Source organism: Podarcis gaigeae, assembly GCF_964106915.1.
Source record: "Podarcis gaigeae genome assembly, chromosome: Z".
Taxonomy (NCBI): domain Eukaryota; kingdom Metazoa; phylum Chordata; class Lepidosauria; order Squamata; family Lacertidae; genus Podarcis; species Podarcis gaigeae.
The window spans coordinates 26424826-26442641 of record NC_139691.1 but is presented as its reverse complement, the minus strand read 5'-3'; the positions used below and the strand labels follow the sequence as shown (position 1 = coordinate 26442641).

Genomic DNA, 17816 nt, shown 5'->3' with positions numbered 1-17816 from the left:
TTTTAGTGGAGCTGATCAAGCTCTATCTGAAAGTCTTAGCCTGCCTAACTTTCATTAGGAGGGGGTCTCAGTGCTGTGAGGCAAGTACTTTAGGAACTGAGACGGTAAAAGAACATACCAGTATCCTTTCAAACTCACAGATAGTTGAATATAAATAGTGATGGTGATGATGTTTTGCAGCCTAAGGAGCAGATTTGACCAATCAGGGGCAGTATATAAATATTTTAAAGTAGCTCGTGCTGTTAACAGTCTACAGAAATCATGAAGAGTTTCAACTTTATGCTAAGGAATACACTAACCTGTGTTCCAGAGATAGGTGCAAAAGGATTTGTTGGCCTTAGGCTGGTTTGGGTATATATCATAGGCTGGGGTGCCATAATAGGAGTAGCTCCAATCTGAGCAGGTACCTAAATGTCAGACAGAAACAGGAATGTATAAAGTTTGAACATGGTTGCTCTATCTATATATTTTGAAAGCTAAACAAATTCTAGTTCTCTTTCAGCAACTTAGCGCCAAAGCTCTCGAGGCTAGTTGCAGAAGCCACTTATGCATGAACACAGTACTCCTACTGCTGAAGCGGCCAGTTTCTGCACTCTTCAGACAGGGTTTCATGTGGTCTTCAACAGAGTCAGACCACTAATCCATCTAGCCCAGTGACATCTATTCTTACGGGAAGCAGCTTTCCAATGAGTCTGGCAGAGAAGATAATTTTCCCTGCCTGAAATCTGAGAGAGATGGAGGGCTGAATTTGCTTGCAAGGAACTGAAATGCCTCAGAAGTGTGTTGACCGGTTAATTCCACCCACCTGTAATGGCCAGCTTCTATAATAAATTGTCATAGAGCAACATGAGCATAATTATAAATGCAGAAGTTCAGATACAGCCAAGGTATTTCACCTCTTTGGAATTTGTACATAAATGGTGGGGTGGATTAAGTTACAACTTGAATGCACTTTTAAACACCACCAAATGAATGGGCACCAAATAATAAACACCACCAAACGAATGGAATCAGTTACATAAAATATGACTAAAATTCTGTTTTAGCCTCAGATTTCCATACCTAAGCTATTGTGGTCATCATTAAAAAAACATGGTGGAGACAGAATATTTGTGTCTGTTTCAAGAAAGAGATGAGGAGGCTAAGATAACTTCCTTGGGGAGGGACAAACTAGTGAAAAGGTCTTGGTCTAAGGGGATGCTAAAATTGCATCCATTAAAAGATGTTAAGACCACACTGGCAAATCTTAAAACATGGTGTGGGGATAATATAAAAGACATTTCTTAGGACATCCAAGTAAAGCAGTGGGGAAAAACTTTATACCGCACTTTGATTAAAATGTTGGTAAGTACTGGGAAGCTAGATAAAAAATACTTCAGTAACTTCCCTTGAGCATGCAGAAGCTTTTCAAACTACTTTACAATGCAACAGAATAACAAAAGAATTAGTACTTGAGATTTCAGGCTCATTAGACTGCTGCAAATTACGATGTATGACATTCAAAATAGAACATCTTCTTAATGTATTATATAAATATAAAGAGTGAATATTCTTACCATTCCATACACAGGCACTTGAGGTGTATTCAGTGGGTAGGTTACTGGAGCAGGTACCTTTGACAGTGGGGGGGGGGGAGAGATTGCATATAAAATTTGGCTACAAATTCCACTGCTAACACTGAAGAAATTGTATAAAATGCATCTTATTTTGCAGGATAGGAACTCGCATATCCAAGATAAGGTACTCCATTCTAGCATAGCAAAAAGGAGGAGGGACAGAAAATTATTGGGAGTAGCAGGATACCAAAACTAGAATGACTTTAGCTAGAAACAAGACAAGCTAGTTATGAAGTTAATTATCCTCAGTCTCGCACACCATGTAACTGTACATTCAAAAAGAATTAAAGCAATGGCTGAATGAAATTACGGGGCAGCTATATTATTTGACTGCTCTTTTGTACAGAGAAAGTTCTCTTTCCATATAAGGAAGGAAAAGCTAGGGAGAATATTTTCATTAATTTGATTCATGCTTTTCAGCCCAGATTTGAAGCAACCAGGAAGCATAATAGATATCTAAGAAAGAGCTACCATTTATACACATAAGAGCAATTCACACCGAAACAGTAAAGCTGCAATCTGTGCTACTACAAACAAGTTAGAAGGCATCAAGCACCTGTTACTGGGAGCTGGAATACAAGGCTATGAATTTTTGCCATATCTGCCAGGATCCTATCAAAAATAAAACACCAATCCACAAAGAGCTGGAGACCAAAAGTGTACATGTACCAGGGTTTATAGGGCTGTTTCTCTTCAGCTGCTTCTCCAAAGCCCTTTAATTTCAATTTAGTACACATTAGCTACCTTCAGAATACAGTATTTTCCTTCTGCAGCTTACAACATTAAAATCATTTAAAGTAATAAAATATAAACATCTTGAAGGGGAGTCTCAAAGCCAGTTTATGATGGCTGTAAAGTGCTCAGAGAAAAACAAGGCAACAATTCCACTAGGGTAGCACCAGCCCCTAGTGTGCAATTAAGTAGTTCTTTGGATTCTGGCCAATATTTTTATCACAAAAATACTTTAAAAAATACAGAGAATCACATCTAGAAGGTACTAAAGTATTTACATGTTATACAAGATGCACTGTAACCTCCAATTTATTTTATGTCCAAATCCTCTCCCTTGGGATTCTAAAATTTCATGCCAAAGCCTTATTGGTAAATTCCTCTCAAAATTTTGACAAGAATGCTTTGTGAAATACAGGGGAAAGGCAAATACACAAACAATTTAAAGGCTGAAAATACTGTAAGTATTACCATCTGTGGAGCAGGAGGAATAGGGACAGTATTCCATGTAGTTGAGGTGCTTGTTTTCGCTTGCCAGTTGGTTCCACCAGTAAGTTTCTTCTCTGTAGGCTGATTCCACTGCATATCAGATCTAAAAACGAATTGAAAGCTGAGCAGTTACATATGGAGGACAGCTGAAATGATACTGCAATATATGGAACTGTTCTGTTAATCACTAATTTCTTTTAGCTGCCACTATAATTACACCTCACAGACTTCCGGAGGCGGCGCGAACGGCAATGGCTGCCCTCTGCTAACAGCGGAGAGGGAGCTCCGGTGAGAACGGGTCGTCTGCTACGGCGAAGCGGAGACCCACATCGAAAACCCACATGCAGCGAAAGCCTGTGGCCTCGGGACCCGGCGGGCGCCAGGAGCAACCCCCGAAACGTGGAAGGAACCCCGTAAGGGGCTCCGGAACGGGGAGGGGGTAGCGGCGCTGTGGGTCGTTTCGCAACCATTGGAGCGAAGCCGCGCTGCTGCTGCCGGTGAGCGCTGACCTTTCTTCCTGAGAAAATTTTGGATTCGGAAAGTAACAACCCGTGAGTAATAAATTGACTCTATATAACTTCGGGACTTTAAAGCTTTGAAATTGGCTGAAAGCAGAGTGACGAAAAACAGGAAGTCCGTCTTCCGCTCTCATTGAACATCAAACAAAGAGCTGGAGGAGTGGAGGCAAAGAGAGAATTTTTAACCTAACTGATCTGAGCACCCATTGAATTTTATAGTAAGCGGAATAAGGACTTTAAGTGCTGGACTTTATGCTTATTAGCTGCATGGTGATACCTTTCTTCTATTGGAATTACAACTTAAGCAAGAAACCCAGGTGCTGGAGCTGCCTGAGTAACTGAGCTGTCAGTTTGCAGACTTGGATACTTTGAATTTGAACTTTGAAACAATCTGAGGGAGTTTGAACTTGTTATTTTGAAGCATTTGGATTACCAGTATGCACCATCTGAAACATTGTGGTTGTTAAATACTAAATACTAACTCTGCCAAAACTTTTTACTGAAGGTTCCTGGACTTTGAATTTGACTTTATTAATTTTATGGAATTGATCTCTTCCCTAAAAATATTCTAAACTCCCCCTAGAGGATTTGGGACTTACAGCAGTGACTTTTATTTTACTTTCCTTTTCCCGGCCTCCTGTTTGACTGTTACCATCTGGGCCGTTGCTTTCTCATGGGAACAACTCAGCTTGACCTTGACTTTGAGATAACTTTGGAATGAGTGGCGCAAGAAAGAGGGGAAGAGCAAGACAAACAACTTTAACAACTTTAACCGCAGCCTCACAGACACGTAGATCATCTGTGCCTACCCTGCCTTCTGAGGAAGAAACTGCTTCTCTGCCACGGGCAGGGGAGGGTGAAACTGAGGAATTACAATTGGAAGATATGGCCTCAGGAGCAAGTACTTCTATTTTAGAGAAAATCTTTGAAAAATTGGAATCTTTGGACAAGAGAGTGGAATCTTTGGATAAAAAGGCGGATGAGCAAACATATAAAATTGACCAAAATACAGAATGTTTAAATAGACTAACTGGACAAGTAGCACAGAATGTACAAGCAATTGGAGAATTGAAGGGGGCTACAGGTGAAAATCGGAAATTGGCTGAGGATACCAGCCAAAAACTTGGAAAATTAGAACAAGAGGTAAGGCCACTCTGCAAACAAGTAGGGGAACACCAGAACTATCTCTCTATGTTAGAATTGCGGAATAGGGAGAATAACTTAAGGATAAGGTCAGTACCAGAAGTGGAAGAAGGCAACTTGGCTGAGTTTTTGACTAAGGAATTTTCCAAGTATTGGAAACTAGAGGAAAAGGACTTTAAAATTGTATCAGCTTTTAGGCTTGGAAGACTTATAAAGAAAGAGAAGCCCAGAGACTGCTTGATAATATTGAGGTCAAAGGAGGAAAGGGACAAGATTCTGGGCCTACACTACGGAAAGTCACTGGACATTTCGGACAAAAGAATTGAAATTTACAAGGACATTCCTAAACAACTGTTGGACCTTAGATCTGACTATTTGGAGCTGGCAAGACTGCTAAGGAGCAACTCAATTATCTTCAGGTGGGAATTTCCCCAAGGATTATCTTTCACTTTTAGAGGGAAGAAGGTTAAAATCAGAACATTGGAAGATAGAGATAAATTTCTGATTGCATACGGAGAGGAACTTCAAAAAGGAATTGGACTACCTTCAGGGCCTGAAACACCAGAGGAACCTGCACCCTTGGATCCTGAAGATCCAGCGAATAAGGTACCACCCCCAGATAAATAACCAGATTCATTCAGGATGTCTCTGCAACTTTTGAGTTGGAACATAAATGGCTGTAACATCCCGGAAAAAAGGAGGAAAATTTTTCATATATTAAAAAAAGAACAATTGGACATTATTTGCTTACAAGAAACACACGTGACTAGGCTCCACAGAAAAGTGTTAATAAATAAAAGACTTGGCCAAGAATTTATATCTTCGGACAGAGTAAAGAAGAGAGGGGTGGTGATATATGCAAAAGAGAGCCTGTCACCTAAATTTTTATTTAAAGATGAACATGGAAGAATCTTAGCAATTGAGATTCAACACCAAGGAGAGAAGATTTTGATATTAGGAATTTATGCACCAAACGACGGGAAATCGGAATTTTACAAGAAGTTGCACGAGATCATGCTGGATTATCTGGACTATAACAACATCATCATGATGGGAGATATGAATGGGGTCGTATCAACTAACATGGATAAGTCACAAAGCCAAAATGTTACAAAAGACGGCAGACTACCAAAGACTTTCTTTGAAATGACAGACAATATGGATTGGATTGACATTTGGAGAACCAAGAACCCCCTGGGAAGAGAAGGAACATTCTTCTCTGAAGCCCAGCTGACTTGGACAAGAATCGACCAAATATGGATATCTAGAAGTCTGGCACCCAAGGTCAGAAAGGTGGAAATCTGCCCAAAGACCTGCTCCGACCATAACGCACTGAAGATGGACATGACACTACTACCAACCGGTTCCTTTAGATGGAAGATGAATGACAATTTGTTTAGAGATCAGGAGATTATTAAGAAGGCCCAAAAAGCTTTGAAGGATTATTTTGAGATAAACATGAACACTATGGTGGAAAAAAGAACTATCTGGGACGCAAGCAAAGCTGTGATGAGGGGGTTCTTGATACAACAGAATGCTGTAAAGAAAAGAACACAAAATGAGAGGAAAGATAAGATCTTGGAGAAAATTAAAGAATTAGAGAAGAAATTAAGATCAAATCCGAAGTCACAGCCGATTCTGAGAGAAATCAAACTTCACCAAGCACAATATTCTAAACTGATAAATCAGGAAATAGAGTGGAAGATTAAATTAATGAAAGAAAAAACTTTTGAATCGGCAAACAAATGTGGGAAACTGCTAGCTTGGCAGTTGAAGAGGAGACAAAAATTAAACACAGTTACAAATTTAGAAATTGAAGGAAGAAATATTCAGAACCCCGCGGAGATCAGAAAGTGCTTCCAGAGATATTTTAAAAAACTATATACCCAAGGGCCGCAAGATGAGGTTGAGATTAAACAATTTCTAGAAAAAAATGGACTTACAAAATTGTCACAAGAAAACAGATCAATCCTGAATAACAAAATAACACGACAAGAGATTGAACAAGCCATTCAGAACATGCAACTGGGCAAATCTCCAGGGCCAGACGGCTTGACCGCCAAGTATTATAAGACATTAAAAGACTATTTGATTCAACCAATGATGGAGGTCAGCAATGAAATCATGGAGGGGAAGAAGGCGCCGGAATCGTGGAAGGAAGCTTTCATCACATTGATACCAAAATCGGAAACTGAGAAGACACAACTCAAGAACTATCGTCCCATCTCCCTTTTAAATGTGGATTACAAAATATTTGCAGATGTCTTGGCAAGCAGACTTAAAAGAGTTCTAAATGAAGTAATTCATAAAGACCAGGCAGGCTTTCTCCCAGGTAGACACATGTTTGCTAACACAAGGAACATCATTGACATCTTGGAACTTTTGCAAACAAACATAAATACAAAAGCAGTGATAATTTTTATAGATGCGGAGAAGGCCTTTGATAATATCTCTTGGAAATTCATGAAGGGAAATTTAAAAGAAATGGGAGTGGGACGGGGTTTTGAGAATGGGATTGATGCAATATATTCAGAACAAAAGGCTAAATTGATAGTTAACAATGTGGTTACAGAAGAGTTTAAAATTGAAAAAGGAACACGACAAGGCTGCCCGATTTCCCCTCTGCTATTTATATCGGTTCTGGAGGTGCTCTTGAATATGATTAGAGGGGACCGGTTGGTGGAAGGGATTCAGGTCGGAGCGAAACAATATAAACTTAAAGCTTTTGCAGATGACCTAGCTTTGACTTTGCAGGAGCCAGAATCTAGTGATACAAGACTTTGGTCGGGTAGCGGGATTTAAATTAAATAAACAGAAAACCAAGGTGTTGGGGAAAAATTTGACAGATACAGAGTCAGAACGGTTTCAGAGAGAAACAGAACTAACTGTCGTTAAAAAAGTAAAGTACCTAGGGGTAAACATTACAGTAAAAAATCTGAGTCTATTTAAGGATAACTATGAAAAATGTTGGTCTGAAATTAAGAGAGATTTGGACAGTTGGACAAAATTGAAGCTTTCTTTGCTAGGCCGAATTGCTGCTATTAAGATGAATGTATTGCCAAAAATGTTGTTTTTGTTTCAAACACTACAGATTGTGGACAAAACGGAGTGCTTCCGGAAGTGGCAGAGAGATATCTCTAAATTTGTCTGGCAGGGCAAAAAGCCCAGAATTAAGTTTAAGATATTAACTGATGCGAAAGAAAGAGGGGGCTTTGCCCTGCCAGACTTAAAGTTGTACTATGAAGCCGCAGCTTTCTGCTGGCTAAAAGACTGGCTACTTCTCGAAGACACTGATGTACTGGACTTGGAAGGTTTTAATAATGCTTTTGGTTGGCATGCATACTTACAGTATGATAAGGTTAAGAGCAATAAGGCCTTTAAGAACCATATTGTCAGGAAAGCAGTGTTTAATGTCTGGACAAAATACAAAGACTTATTGGAAAACAAAACTCCAATGTGGCTTTCACCTCTGGAAGCTAAGGCCCGAAAAAGACCCAATATGGAGGCCAAATGGCCAAAATATTGGGAAATATTAGAAAAAGATGGAGACAATTGGAAATTGCAGAGTTTGGAGAAAATGAAGGATAAAGTGCGAGACTGGTTACATTATGCTCAGATTAAAGAAGTCTTTAAAAACGACAAAAAGCTAGGGTTCCAGGTGGAGAAATCGAAGTTGGAAACAGAACTGTTAGAACCAAAGACTAAGGTACTCTCAAGAATGTATAACTTGCTGTTAAAATGGAACACACAAGATGAAATGGTTAAATCAGCTATGATAAAGTGGGCACAGGACATTGGGTATAATATTATGTTTGAGGACTGGGAAAGGTTGTGGACCACTGGGTTGAACTTCACTGCATGTAATGCTTTGAAGGAAAATGTAATGAAAATGATATATAGATGGTACATGACCCCAGTTAAACTTGCCAAGATATACCATTTGTCTGATAATAAATGTTGGAAATGTAAAGAAAACGAAGGAACATTCTTTCACCTCTGGTGGACCTGCCCTAGGGTGAAGGCCTTCTGGGAAATGATATATAATGAGCTGAAAAAGGTATTTAAGTATACCTTCACTAAGAAACCAGAGGCCTTCCTTTTGGGCATTGTCGGCCAGAAGGTGTTAAAGAGGGACCGAACATTTTTCATGTACGCAACAACGGCAGCAAGGATACTTATCGCTAAGAATTGGAAAACTCAAGATCTACCCACGCTGGAAGAATGGCAGATGCAACTGATGGACTATATGGAACTAGCTGAGATGACTGGCAGAATCCGAGACCTGGGAGAGGAGAGGGTCGAAGAAGATTGGAAGAAATTCAAGACTTATTTAAAAAAACATTGTAATTTGGTTGAATGTTAAGAAAGGATGCTAGATCATAAATAATTGTGCACCACTAAATTAGATGGAATTAAGATGATAAGTAAGTTTGAGGAAAAATTATAAATCTATTGGAGAACTAACAGATTATATTTAAATGAATCTGACACAAGAGTGTAAACAAGATGATAAATTGCAGGCAAGAATTGACAACGATGCAAATGGGAGCGGGAGGTGTGAGGGAGTCCAAAGATGTTAAGAAAGTATGTTATGATATATGTTATTCTGTTTCTTTATCTTTGCATTTTTATTCAAAAATCTTAATAAAATATTTATTTAAAAAAATATAATTACACCTCACAGCCGCTGGATCATAGCATTTGGTATATGTGACTTTTTAAATACCACATCTACTTTTTATTAAATTCATAACTGCAAAATAAATTACTTCCTCCATTTGTTTCAAGGTGTGCTTACTTCAGAAAGAGCCTGGCAAGTAAGAGAGCCAAATTTCCATAAAACTTTGTGAGTTACACTGGTAAGGTAGAAGATAACTCAGCTGGCTTTATACATCGGAAACTGCTCTCACAAAGCAGTTCCCAGAGGTTTAGGCAAATTTTAAATCATACCAACCAGCCCACCACCTGGTCAAAGCAATATTTTTATTCACCTGCGCCAGGTGAATAAAGCAGTTCCCAGAGGTTTAGGCAAATTTTAAATCATACCAACCAGCCCACCACCTGGTCAAAGCAATTTTTTTATTCACCTGCGCCAGGAACATCCCACACCCTGTGCCTTATTGATGGCATCCCTACACCCAAGGTGTGAAGCACGACTCAGAGCACATGGTGGCAAGTTTGATGTCACTGCACTTACAGGCAAATTCTATTTGTGATTTGTTTTATAGTCAATTAAATTAGACTTTTAACATCTTTTACTCTGGGACGACTTCTTTACCTGTTTTAGTTATTGATTTTAGCAAGATATATATGTTAATTTTTGAATGTTTAGAATTAAAACATTTGGATTTCCCCCCCTCTAGTCAGAAGAGACTGGCAGGATGGTGAAAGTTTTACAAACCTTTCTTTTCCAATACTTGAACAATAGTGCTATTCATGAAATCAGTTGCGTCACATGTTTTTGGAGTGGGATTTGTGCCCCAATCCTGGCCCGAAAATGACTACCAGAACAGCCAGGTGTTACATGGGGAGATTGAGTTTGTTTTTAATATTTGCTTAATTTTGTATTTTTAGCTGGATGTTAAAACTGGATGTTTTCATAAATTACATGGAAAAAAGAGGTTCCCAAGACTTCGCTTGGCTTAGTGTAGATTAAACTCCCACTAGCAATTAGAATGCTCTCCACAGACTTATCAACTGAATACAGATAATAAGAAATAATGAATTATTAGGAGTCGTTTAAGGGAGGCGGGAAGTTACAAATAAGGGAGATGAGCCAGAAGTTGTAAAAAGATGGCTTGTAAATACAAAGATGTATAACTGAAAATGTTCAGGCTTTTTAAAACTTTCTTTTTCTTATGTTTTTTATTTATTCTTCTTCTCTATTTTTTTAAATTCTTTTTCTATTTTTCTGTATGTATATGTATTTGTAATATGTAACCAAAATAAACAAAAAAAATGCACTACCTTGAACCCCTGGGCTTGTACGAAGGCAGGCTATAAATCTTCTTAATAACTCAAAACAATCTTGAAAAGCTATTGCTGAATGTCTCCTTATGAAGGTTAAGGTCTGTTCCGTTAGGCAATATTTGCTCTCACAGAATGATTGTATTGGCACAACACTGAATATTAGAAAATTCTGTGATAGCTCAGCAATGCAAACACAAGTCAAGGACATTTTTATCAATATATAATTAGAAATTATGAAATTAAGGAATATATGTCTCACTTTTTCGATGGTGTTCCTCCAAAGCCAAGATCTGTAATAAAACACCAAAAAAACATTTAATTAAGATTTAGAATTCCTTTCATAATAAACATAGGGAAACCTTTCTTTAAAAATGAAAGTGTTAAACTTACTTCCAACCAGATTAGCAAGTGAAGAATCAAGGTCATTGGCCAAAATCTTCCCACTGTGCTGACCAATTAAAGCTACTCTCTGATTTTGAGCTTGTACTGTTGGTTGCAATACATCATCTGTAAATTAAAGACTGGGTACAAAGGAAATAACCTTTTTAAAAAAGAGTATTATTGGTTTGCAGCTATCATTTCAACTGGTAACAGAAGGCAAAAAAGGGTACCACCACCCAGAAATCCCCTTCTCCCAATAAAATGCCACAACCCTTTTCTCCTAGTTAAATTCGTTGTATATGCGATAGTCTGCTTACATCCACAGATGTAGGAATAAGAGTTACATCTATACTGTGATACTCACTGAAATGTCAGAATGTATGTTTTGGCGAAGCTGGGATGTGCAAACCCACCTAAGCACACTATTTACCGAGAGTAATGGAAACTGAATTCTAGCCAGCATTAGCTTTTATGTACAGTTTCCATTTCAAAAGAGCTTAAGGATTAGACAAGATATAGGTTAAACCCCACATTATTCCTGGAAAAAATGATTCTAGACAAAATTCTAATAAGCTGCTGGAATGTAAGATTTACACTTCAAAGATTTAAAAAGGAATTCTTAAACCCTGGATTTTCAAGTAGTCTTGAAAGTGTACAAAATATTTTATTGCACACAAAGATAACCGCAGTTTCTCCTATGTATATGTGGTTTGACAATTGTACTTTCTTAGAGATGTAAAATTAGAAAGCACAAACCAAAACCCACACACAACCATCAGTGCAGGAAATGGACTTGCCCAAGCAGCACCAAAAAGAGGAAATTTACAAAACTGGGGTGGGCGTAGATGGGGAGGTCATAATGTTTATTTTATCAGAATAATCAGTTAAAAGAAATTAGACAGCAATGTTTCAATTATAGCCTTCAGGTGTCTTAAGTACTTTAAAGCCAGCATGTGTGGTAGTTTGAATGCTGGAATTAGGTACAGCAACCTAATCGGTACACCCACTATGCTTCCTGGGTGATCTTAAGCCACTCATCATCTCTTAGACTAGCCAAGCCAACCTCAAAGGGTTGGTGTGAAGAAAAGGGGGGAGTGCCATGTACATTGGCCTGAGTTTTCCAGAAAAGGGGAATGATAAAGATCAATAAAAGTTTTTTAATGCAAGGATCATGTTCTTAGTGTTAGGCAAATATAACAGCTAAGAACTGTAGGCATGTTAAAACACCATGATGTAATGGTCCTTAGAGACCCGCTGTTCGCCTTCCCCTGGCAATGTTTGTCTTGGAAGTGGTGGTTCCTATAGAGAAGCATTCAGTGTTGGAGGCAGTTGCTGGGGAGTGAGAATGGGGAGAGTGTTCTTGCACTTTGGTCAGCCACTGTGAGAACAGGATGCTAGACTATTGTTATTACCCATCCTTTACCCTCAAGGCAGATTTCAACAATTAAAGCACAATGTTAAAAACAAGCAACTTAAAATAACAGAAATAAGTTGGGAACTAAATATATATTTAACTTAGGTGTCAAAAGCCAGGTTAAAGAGATGTATGCCTTCAACGTTTTCTGAAAGCTGTATAATGAAGATACCAGACACATTTCTATGGGGAGAGAGTTCCACAATTTAGGGTCTGTCGCAGAGAATGCACTCTCCCAGGCACCCCACCCCAAGCTTCTGGGGGCAATGAAATAATCAACAGGGTCCCCTCTGCCAATCTTAACACCTGACAGGGCTTGTAGGGAAGAATGCAGTCTTTCAATTATTCAGGGCCTGGATGTTTTAGGGCTTTACTCGCTAATTGTAAGCATGTGGGAACAAACTAGCAACCAGTGCAGCTGTTTTAAAACAGGAGTTATATGAGATCTAAACAGAATCTGGCTGCTGCATTTGGGACCAGTTGAAGTTTTAGAGTTGCCTTCAAGGCTAGCCCCACATGGACCACATCACAGTAATTGGATCTGGAAGTTACAAGAGCATAAAGTGTGGTGGCCAAGTCATTTCTATCCAAACGGGGCCATTGCTGGTGGAACACCCAGAGTTGGAAAAAGGGGTTCTGGTCACAGAAGTCACCTGAGCTTCCAGTGACAGTGTTGAATCCAGGAACAGGCCAAAGCTGTGGATGTGCTTCTTCCGAGGAAGTGCAACCCCATCCTGGATGCCTGCCTCAGTTTTCTGATCTGGGTCTCTAAATAGGCCCTGATCAAACAGGGCTCATGTTCCAGTATGTTTTAAGATAATGCATTCCTATGGTCTCAGGAGTTGAGTTTTGTCCTCTGCAATCTAAGATAGTTCCACATTCATTTCAATTGAGGGCTCTGATCTGGGCATGTATTCTTTTACAATCATATTCATTCCCTCCCTTGCAGTTGAACACAATATTGAGTGCCCAGGAAACTCTAGAAGCATGTGCATTTGAGGAGGGTAAGAGAAGCATTTTTGTTCTGTACACCAATCAGACTAATCTCTGCACATACACCTTTACAAGTGCTCATTGAGGTGCAGTTTCCTGCTCACAACCTATAAATGCCCAGGTGGCCTTTCTATGTAAAATCATTGCTATGAGTAAGAAGAATGCTGCCTTTCAGAGGAGAACCCTAAAGCCCTTGATTTTACTTCCTGGGTTACACTTAAGGGCAGAGACCGGGGTAGCACAAACTTATTTATGTTCACAGAGAACAGAATTCTGTGCTATTCAGTGGCGCTCACTCCCAGGTTAAGCATGCATAGGATTGCAGCCTTAAGCTTACAATCACTTTATTAACTTACCCATTGAAATCCATGATCCGGAACGCCACATTGAAATATACCAAAAATAAAGAAAAGGACAATCACAATGGGTATTAGATTAGCAGGAAACTAAGCACTTGTACTTTGGGGCAGGTAACTTTTTTCTAAAAGACAATTCAATCAGAAACATTCTAAGGAGCTTAGAATTTCTAAATTTAAATTATTTAAGTCCATCAGTTTAAAAAGACAGGCACCCTCCAGCGAATAAAACCATTTGATACACCATTTAAGCAAAATTAAAGTATGACTTCACATCCCCATGATTAGGCAGCATGGTGAGTCAGCAAGTGACTAACTAGCAAGTAGAAAAAGAGCAAAGACTATTCTCCCCTCCTCTTGTGGCTGAGCTTTAATGTCTGCTGCCCTCCAATTGTTTTGGGATTCCAATGCCCATCAACCCCAGCCAGAATGGCCAACGGTCAGGGATGATGGAAGATGTAGATCAGCAATATCTTGAGGGCCACAGGTCTCTCCAGCCTAATGGAAATGCCAACAACAACATTTAGCAGCCCAGGACTCTGAGGGAAGGCTACTCATGCATGTTCAAGGAAAGAAAACATACAGAGAAAAGTTATGGCTGAGCAATAAATGGCAAGAAGGAAATTTGCCAGGTTTATTCATTTGTTTCCCACTCCTTAGCCACTAGCTGTCCATACATGTGAAGTATTGGTGCTCTGTCTTCCATGCATTCTGGAAAGCAGTGTTTTACAGATTGACATTATATAAAATAATTATCTGATAAAAAGGCAAATACTGAATCCAATGACCTATATAACTAGACAAATAAAAGTAGCTGCTGGCTTTATAAAATGCAGAAATTTGAAACACATTCAATAGCTTTACCTGTCGCTGTTCTAAATTCTTGTACTGCTGATTTGCCACCAAATACAGCATCAAAATCCACATTGACTGTTGAAGAGGCAGTATTCTGTGGTACCGAATTAAGGGGATATCCTATAAATGATAATAAAAATTATTGGTACTGTTGTCATTAAATAGGTCTGCAATTCTAAGAGGCTGATGTTATGTAAACATTTATAAGAAAAGTACAGGGTAGTGTAGAGAAAGAAAGGAACAAAGCAGATGCCAGATTTAAGAAGGGGCATCTAGTGAATTATAGAACTTTGGAAACCCAATCATTCATACACACACACACACTTTTTTTTAAAAAAAGTTATGGTCATGAACATGTCAAAAGTAACACATGCAATTTTGCATATTTAAAGTGCACAATTTTGATTCTTAATTAAAATTGTCACAGTTATCTGACCAACAATTAGCAGTTGTAATGTGGTTTTGAGTTGAAACTGAGAAAATTAATGCAGAAACTGAGAATTAATACAATTAGAAATATTAGAATCACTATAATAATGTATATTTAGAAAGAAATTAGAGGATGTTTTACCACTAAACAGTTCCACTGTTTGTTTGGAGGTAAAGGTGGATGTCACAAAAGGGGTGGTACTTTTTACAGCTTCTTCAACTGGCTTCATATCAAAGAGGTCCAGGTGGGGTGGAGACCCAACACAACCATTTGTGGATGAGAAAGTTCCTTTCAGATACAGCATTAGGTTGAAAGAAAGGGAAAGAAGTAAAACTAGAACACAAGTAGTACTCAAGAGAGAAGACACACTGAACAACATGGGGAGTTCACAGAAGCAGGATGGTAAGGACTTAATACAGTTTTGTGTAAGGCTGTTTCTCATTGGTCTGCTCACCCAAACATTACTGAATGAAATTCATACCAGTTTTGTCTTTCATACAAAAATGCACAACCCTTTAGGAGCGGGAAACATATATTACACCAGAACACACTTCCAGGTCTTTAGACCAAGCAGTTGCTATTTCTACTTGAGCCTCACTGACTTGCTCACAAAATACACCTTGCATTCAACCAACAGATTCATCCTTGGCTGTCAATCTAAGTCTGCTTTAGGTATAAAGTAGAGATGGAATTCTCACAACCTGTCTCTGCATTACATCTGAACCTTTGCTTGCTCTGCACTGGAATGCTAGCCACTGTTTCCTGGTAGACATATTTCTAACTTCTGGGGGCAGGTGGTTAAGCTGTCCACTTGTTAACTTTTCTCATAAGTAGAGTGACCTGTAGGGTTTTCTGGCACTACATTTTCCTTCCCCAAACCTCTGACTCAGAGGTGTATGATGCACAAGAGAGGATATCTGTAAGTACGAGTTTGTGACATGATCTTACTGTGCCTATAGTTGAAGCTGGGAAGCCGCATCTCAACATCCAGTTTGGACTGTATCTGTACTATAACCGAATTTTCTATGTGTTGAGGACATAACTATTTTTACTCCTGTACATATCTGTTCTATATAGCAGGCTTATTTAATTCCATCACTAACTAGAATCCTAATGAGAGGAAGACATTCAAGTTATAATTATGGGCAGAGGCAACTCCGTGTAGACCAAACTTCCTACCTCAAGTTGTTCTGATAGCAGCTAAGCATTTGGATGTAGAACTCAGAAATGCAAAATGGGACAGTTACAAATATCCACAAACCACAAACATTCTGTTATGTTCTCCGCTCCTGTTACATGTTTCATTTACTATGGAAAACTGGTTCACAATGACCTAACAGTTCAGAACACACACCAGGAGATGAATAGAAGATGTTACACCAGGGCCATGTGGCAGCAGGGGGGGGGGGGAGCAGCCGGGTGCACCTGCCCTAGGCCTCGGGGGGCTTTGCCAGGGACTAGCTGCTTTTTTTTTGTTTGACTTTAAAACTTTATTCTAACAAGGCCTGTGTTACACCCTATGTAATGTACCCTCAGCAGACAAAATTTGCAGATGTCTATGTATCTAATAAAACTAGGAAGAAAAACAGCAATAATTTTGGGGTACAATAATAGCTGCTGTTATCAATTACATGTTTCTCTGCCACAGCTATTAATAAAGGCAACTGGATTACATGACAACATAAGATTAGCTGTGCATTCAGGAATGTATGACAATCTGAAAGGGTAAAGACAATTAATTCCTAGGACTGTAAATGTTTTGTTTAACCACAGCAGTAAACTTACCTCCCCAGGCACTGCCTGCTGATGTTGCTATGGCTGGAGTACTCTGTACCGTTGGAACAAATGCAGGTTGGAGATCAAAGAGATCAGTAGAAAGGTTGGGCATGCTGAAAGTTCCAAGAAGGTTGTCAGCTATAAATGGCATACTTAAGCAAGAGGAAGTTTATTATGCTGTTTGAACATCTGAACATTAGACAACTTCAAGAAATGCCTGCATATACATCCACCGACATGAGAGAAATAACTTGAAATTTCACTTTACAACACAAATTTGATTTGATGAGATCCTCCAAGAATCCTCCTCTCCAAGGTAGATTTTGTTCACAACAATAAAGCAAGTATTAAACCCACTGTCACCCCAACAATACTGTCAATGCCAGGCTTGTGCTGCAGAAGATTCTGTAGCCTTGTTTGGACTCCTCTTTATAGGCCTTCCAATAAATGGTGAAGGAAGGCTTTCAGCATCTGACCTTTTTAGTAACTGGTTTTATTTGACCGTTTTAATCTTCAATTGGTTTTAATATTTGTTCTGCTGCTGGTGGTTTGTAACATTTTAAGGTGGAATTTTTATGCGGCTTTTATATTGGTTTTATTTATTGTTCTTGTGGCTGTTGATTTTCAACTGCAGGATAAGCAGGATATAACTGCTAAATTGGAAAAAGTCTACAATCCAGTTGTTGACTGGGTGAGGTCATTATTAATGCATGGAGGAATGCCATATTAATTTAAGGCTGGAAGTTTGGACAGCACTATGTACAACCTTTGGTGCCTGATCTCATACATTCATTTCTCATTGCAAAGTCAGATTTGAGCAACTTCTTTTACATTTTTTTCTTGCTGGTATCACTTCTATGTTATATACGTTATGTAAAAATGACTGTATATGTCTTGACGTTCAGTATTCAATCCTAATTTTTCAATTAATTGATTACAAAGATTATTGTAAAAGGGAAGGAGAAAGGTTACAATTGCTTTTTTAACCAAGGAACTTAGTCAAGTTTCTCTTCAGTAAAACAATGAATGAGAGTCTAAAACCTTTATGCAAATGAAGTGCCTGTTCTCTTCAATTCCCACAAAGCATTCTGAGTTTCCACTTGGGAATGCTTTCCAATACCATAATATGAAGAAGTTCTGACTCTA

The 17816-nt window shown here is 38.8% G+C and overlaps 1 protein-coding gene across 3 annotated transcripts in view; it reads right to left on the bottom strand.

Moving 5' to 3' along the window:
• The window catches only part of LOC310836646 (phosphatidylinositol-binding clathrin assembly protein-like), a 55606-nt gene that overhangs the window by 9324 nt on the left and 28466 nt on the right, over positions 1-17816 (bottom strand). For 2 of the 3 annotated variants that reach the window (XR_014560172.1, XM_083722268.1), the window contains exons 12-19: positions 16680-16783; positions 15036-15182; positions 14474-14584; positions 10856-10972; positions 10725-10755; positions 2817-2937; positions 1557-1613; positions 300-407 (exon numbers count right to left, since the gene is read on the bottom strand). Coding sequence is in view for 2 of the 3 variants with exons in the window: in XM_083722268.1 (XP_083578394.1) it covers positions 300-407; positions 1557-1613; positions 2817-2937; positions 10725-10755; positions 10856-10972; positions 14474-14584; positions 15036-15182; positions 16680-16783 (796 nt within the window). In the remaining variant the exon portion in view is untranslated. The remainder of the gene's footprint in view (positions 1-299; positions 408-1556; positions 1614-2816; positions 2938-10724; positions 10756-10855; positions 10973-14473; positions 14585-15035; positions 15183-16679; positions 16784-17816) is intronic. The other variant, XM_083722269.1, reaches the window with a different exon arrangement.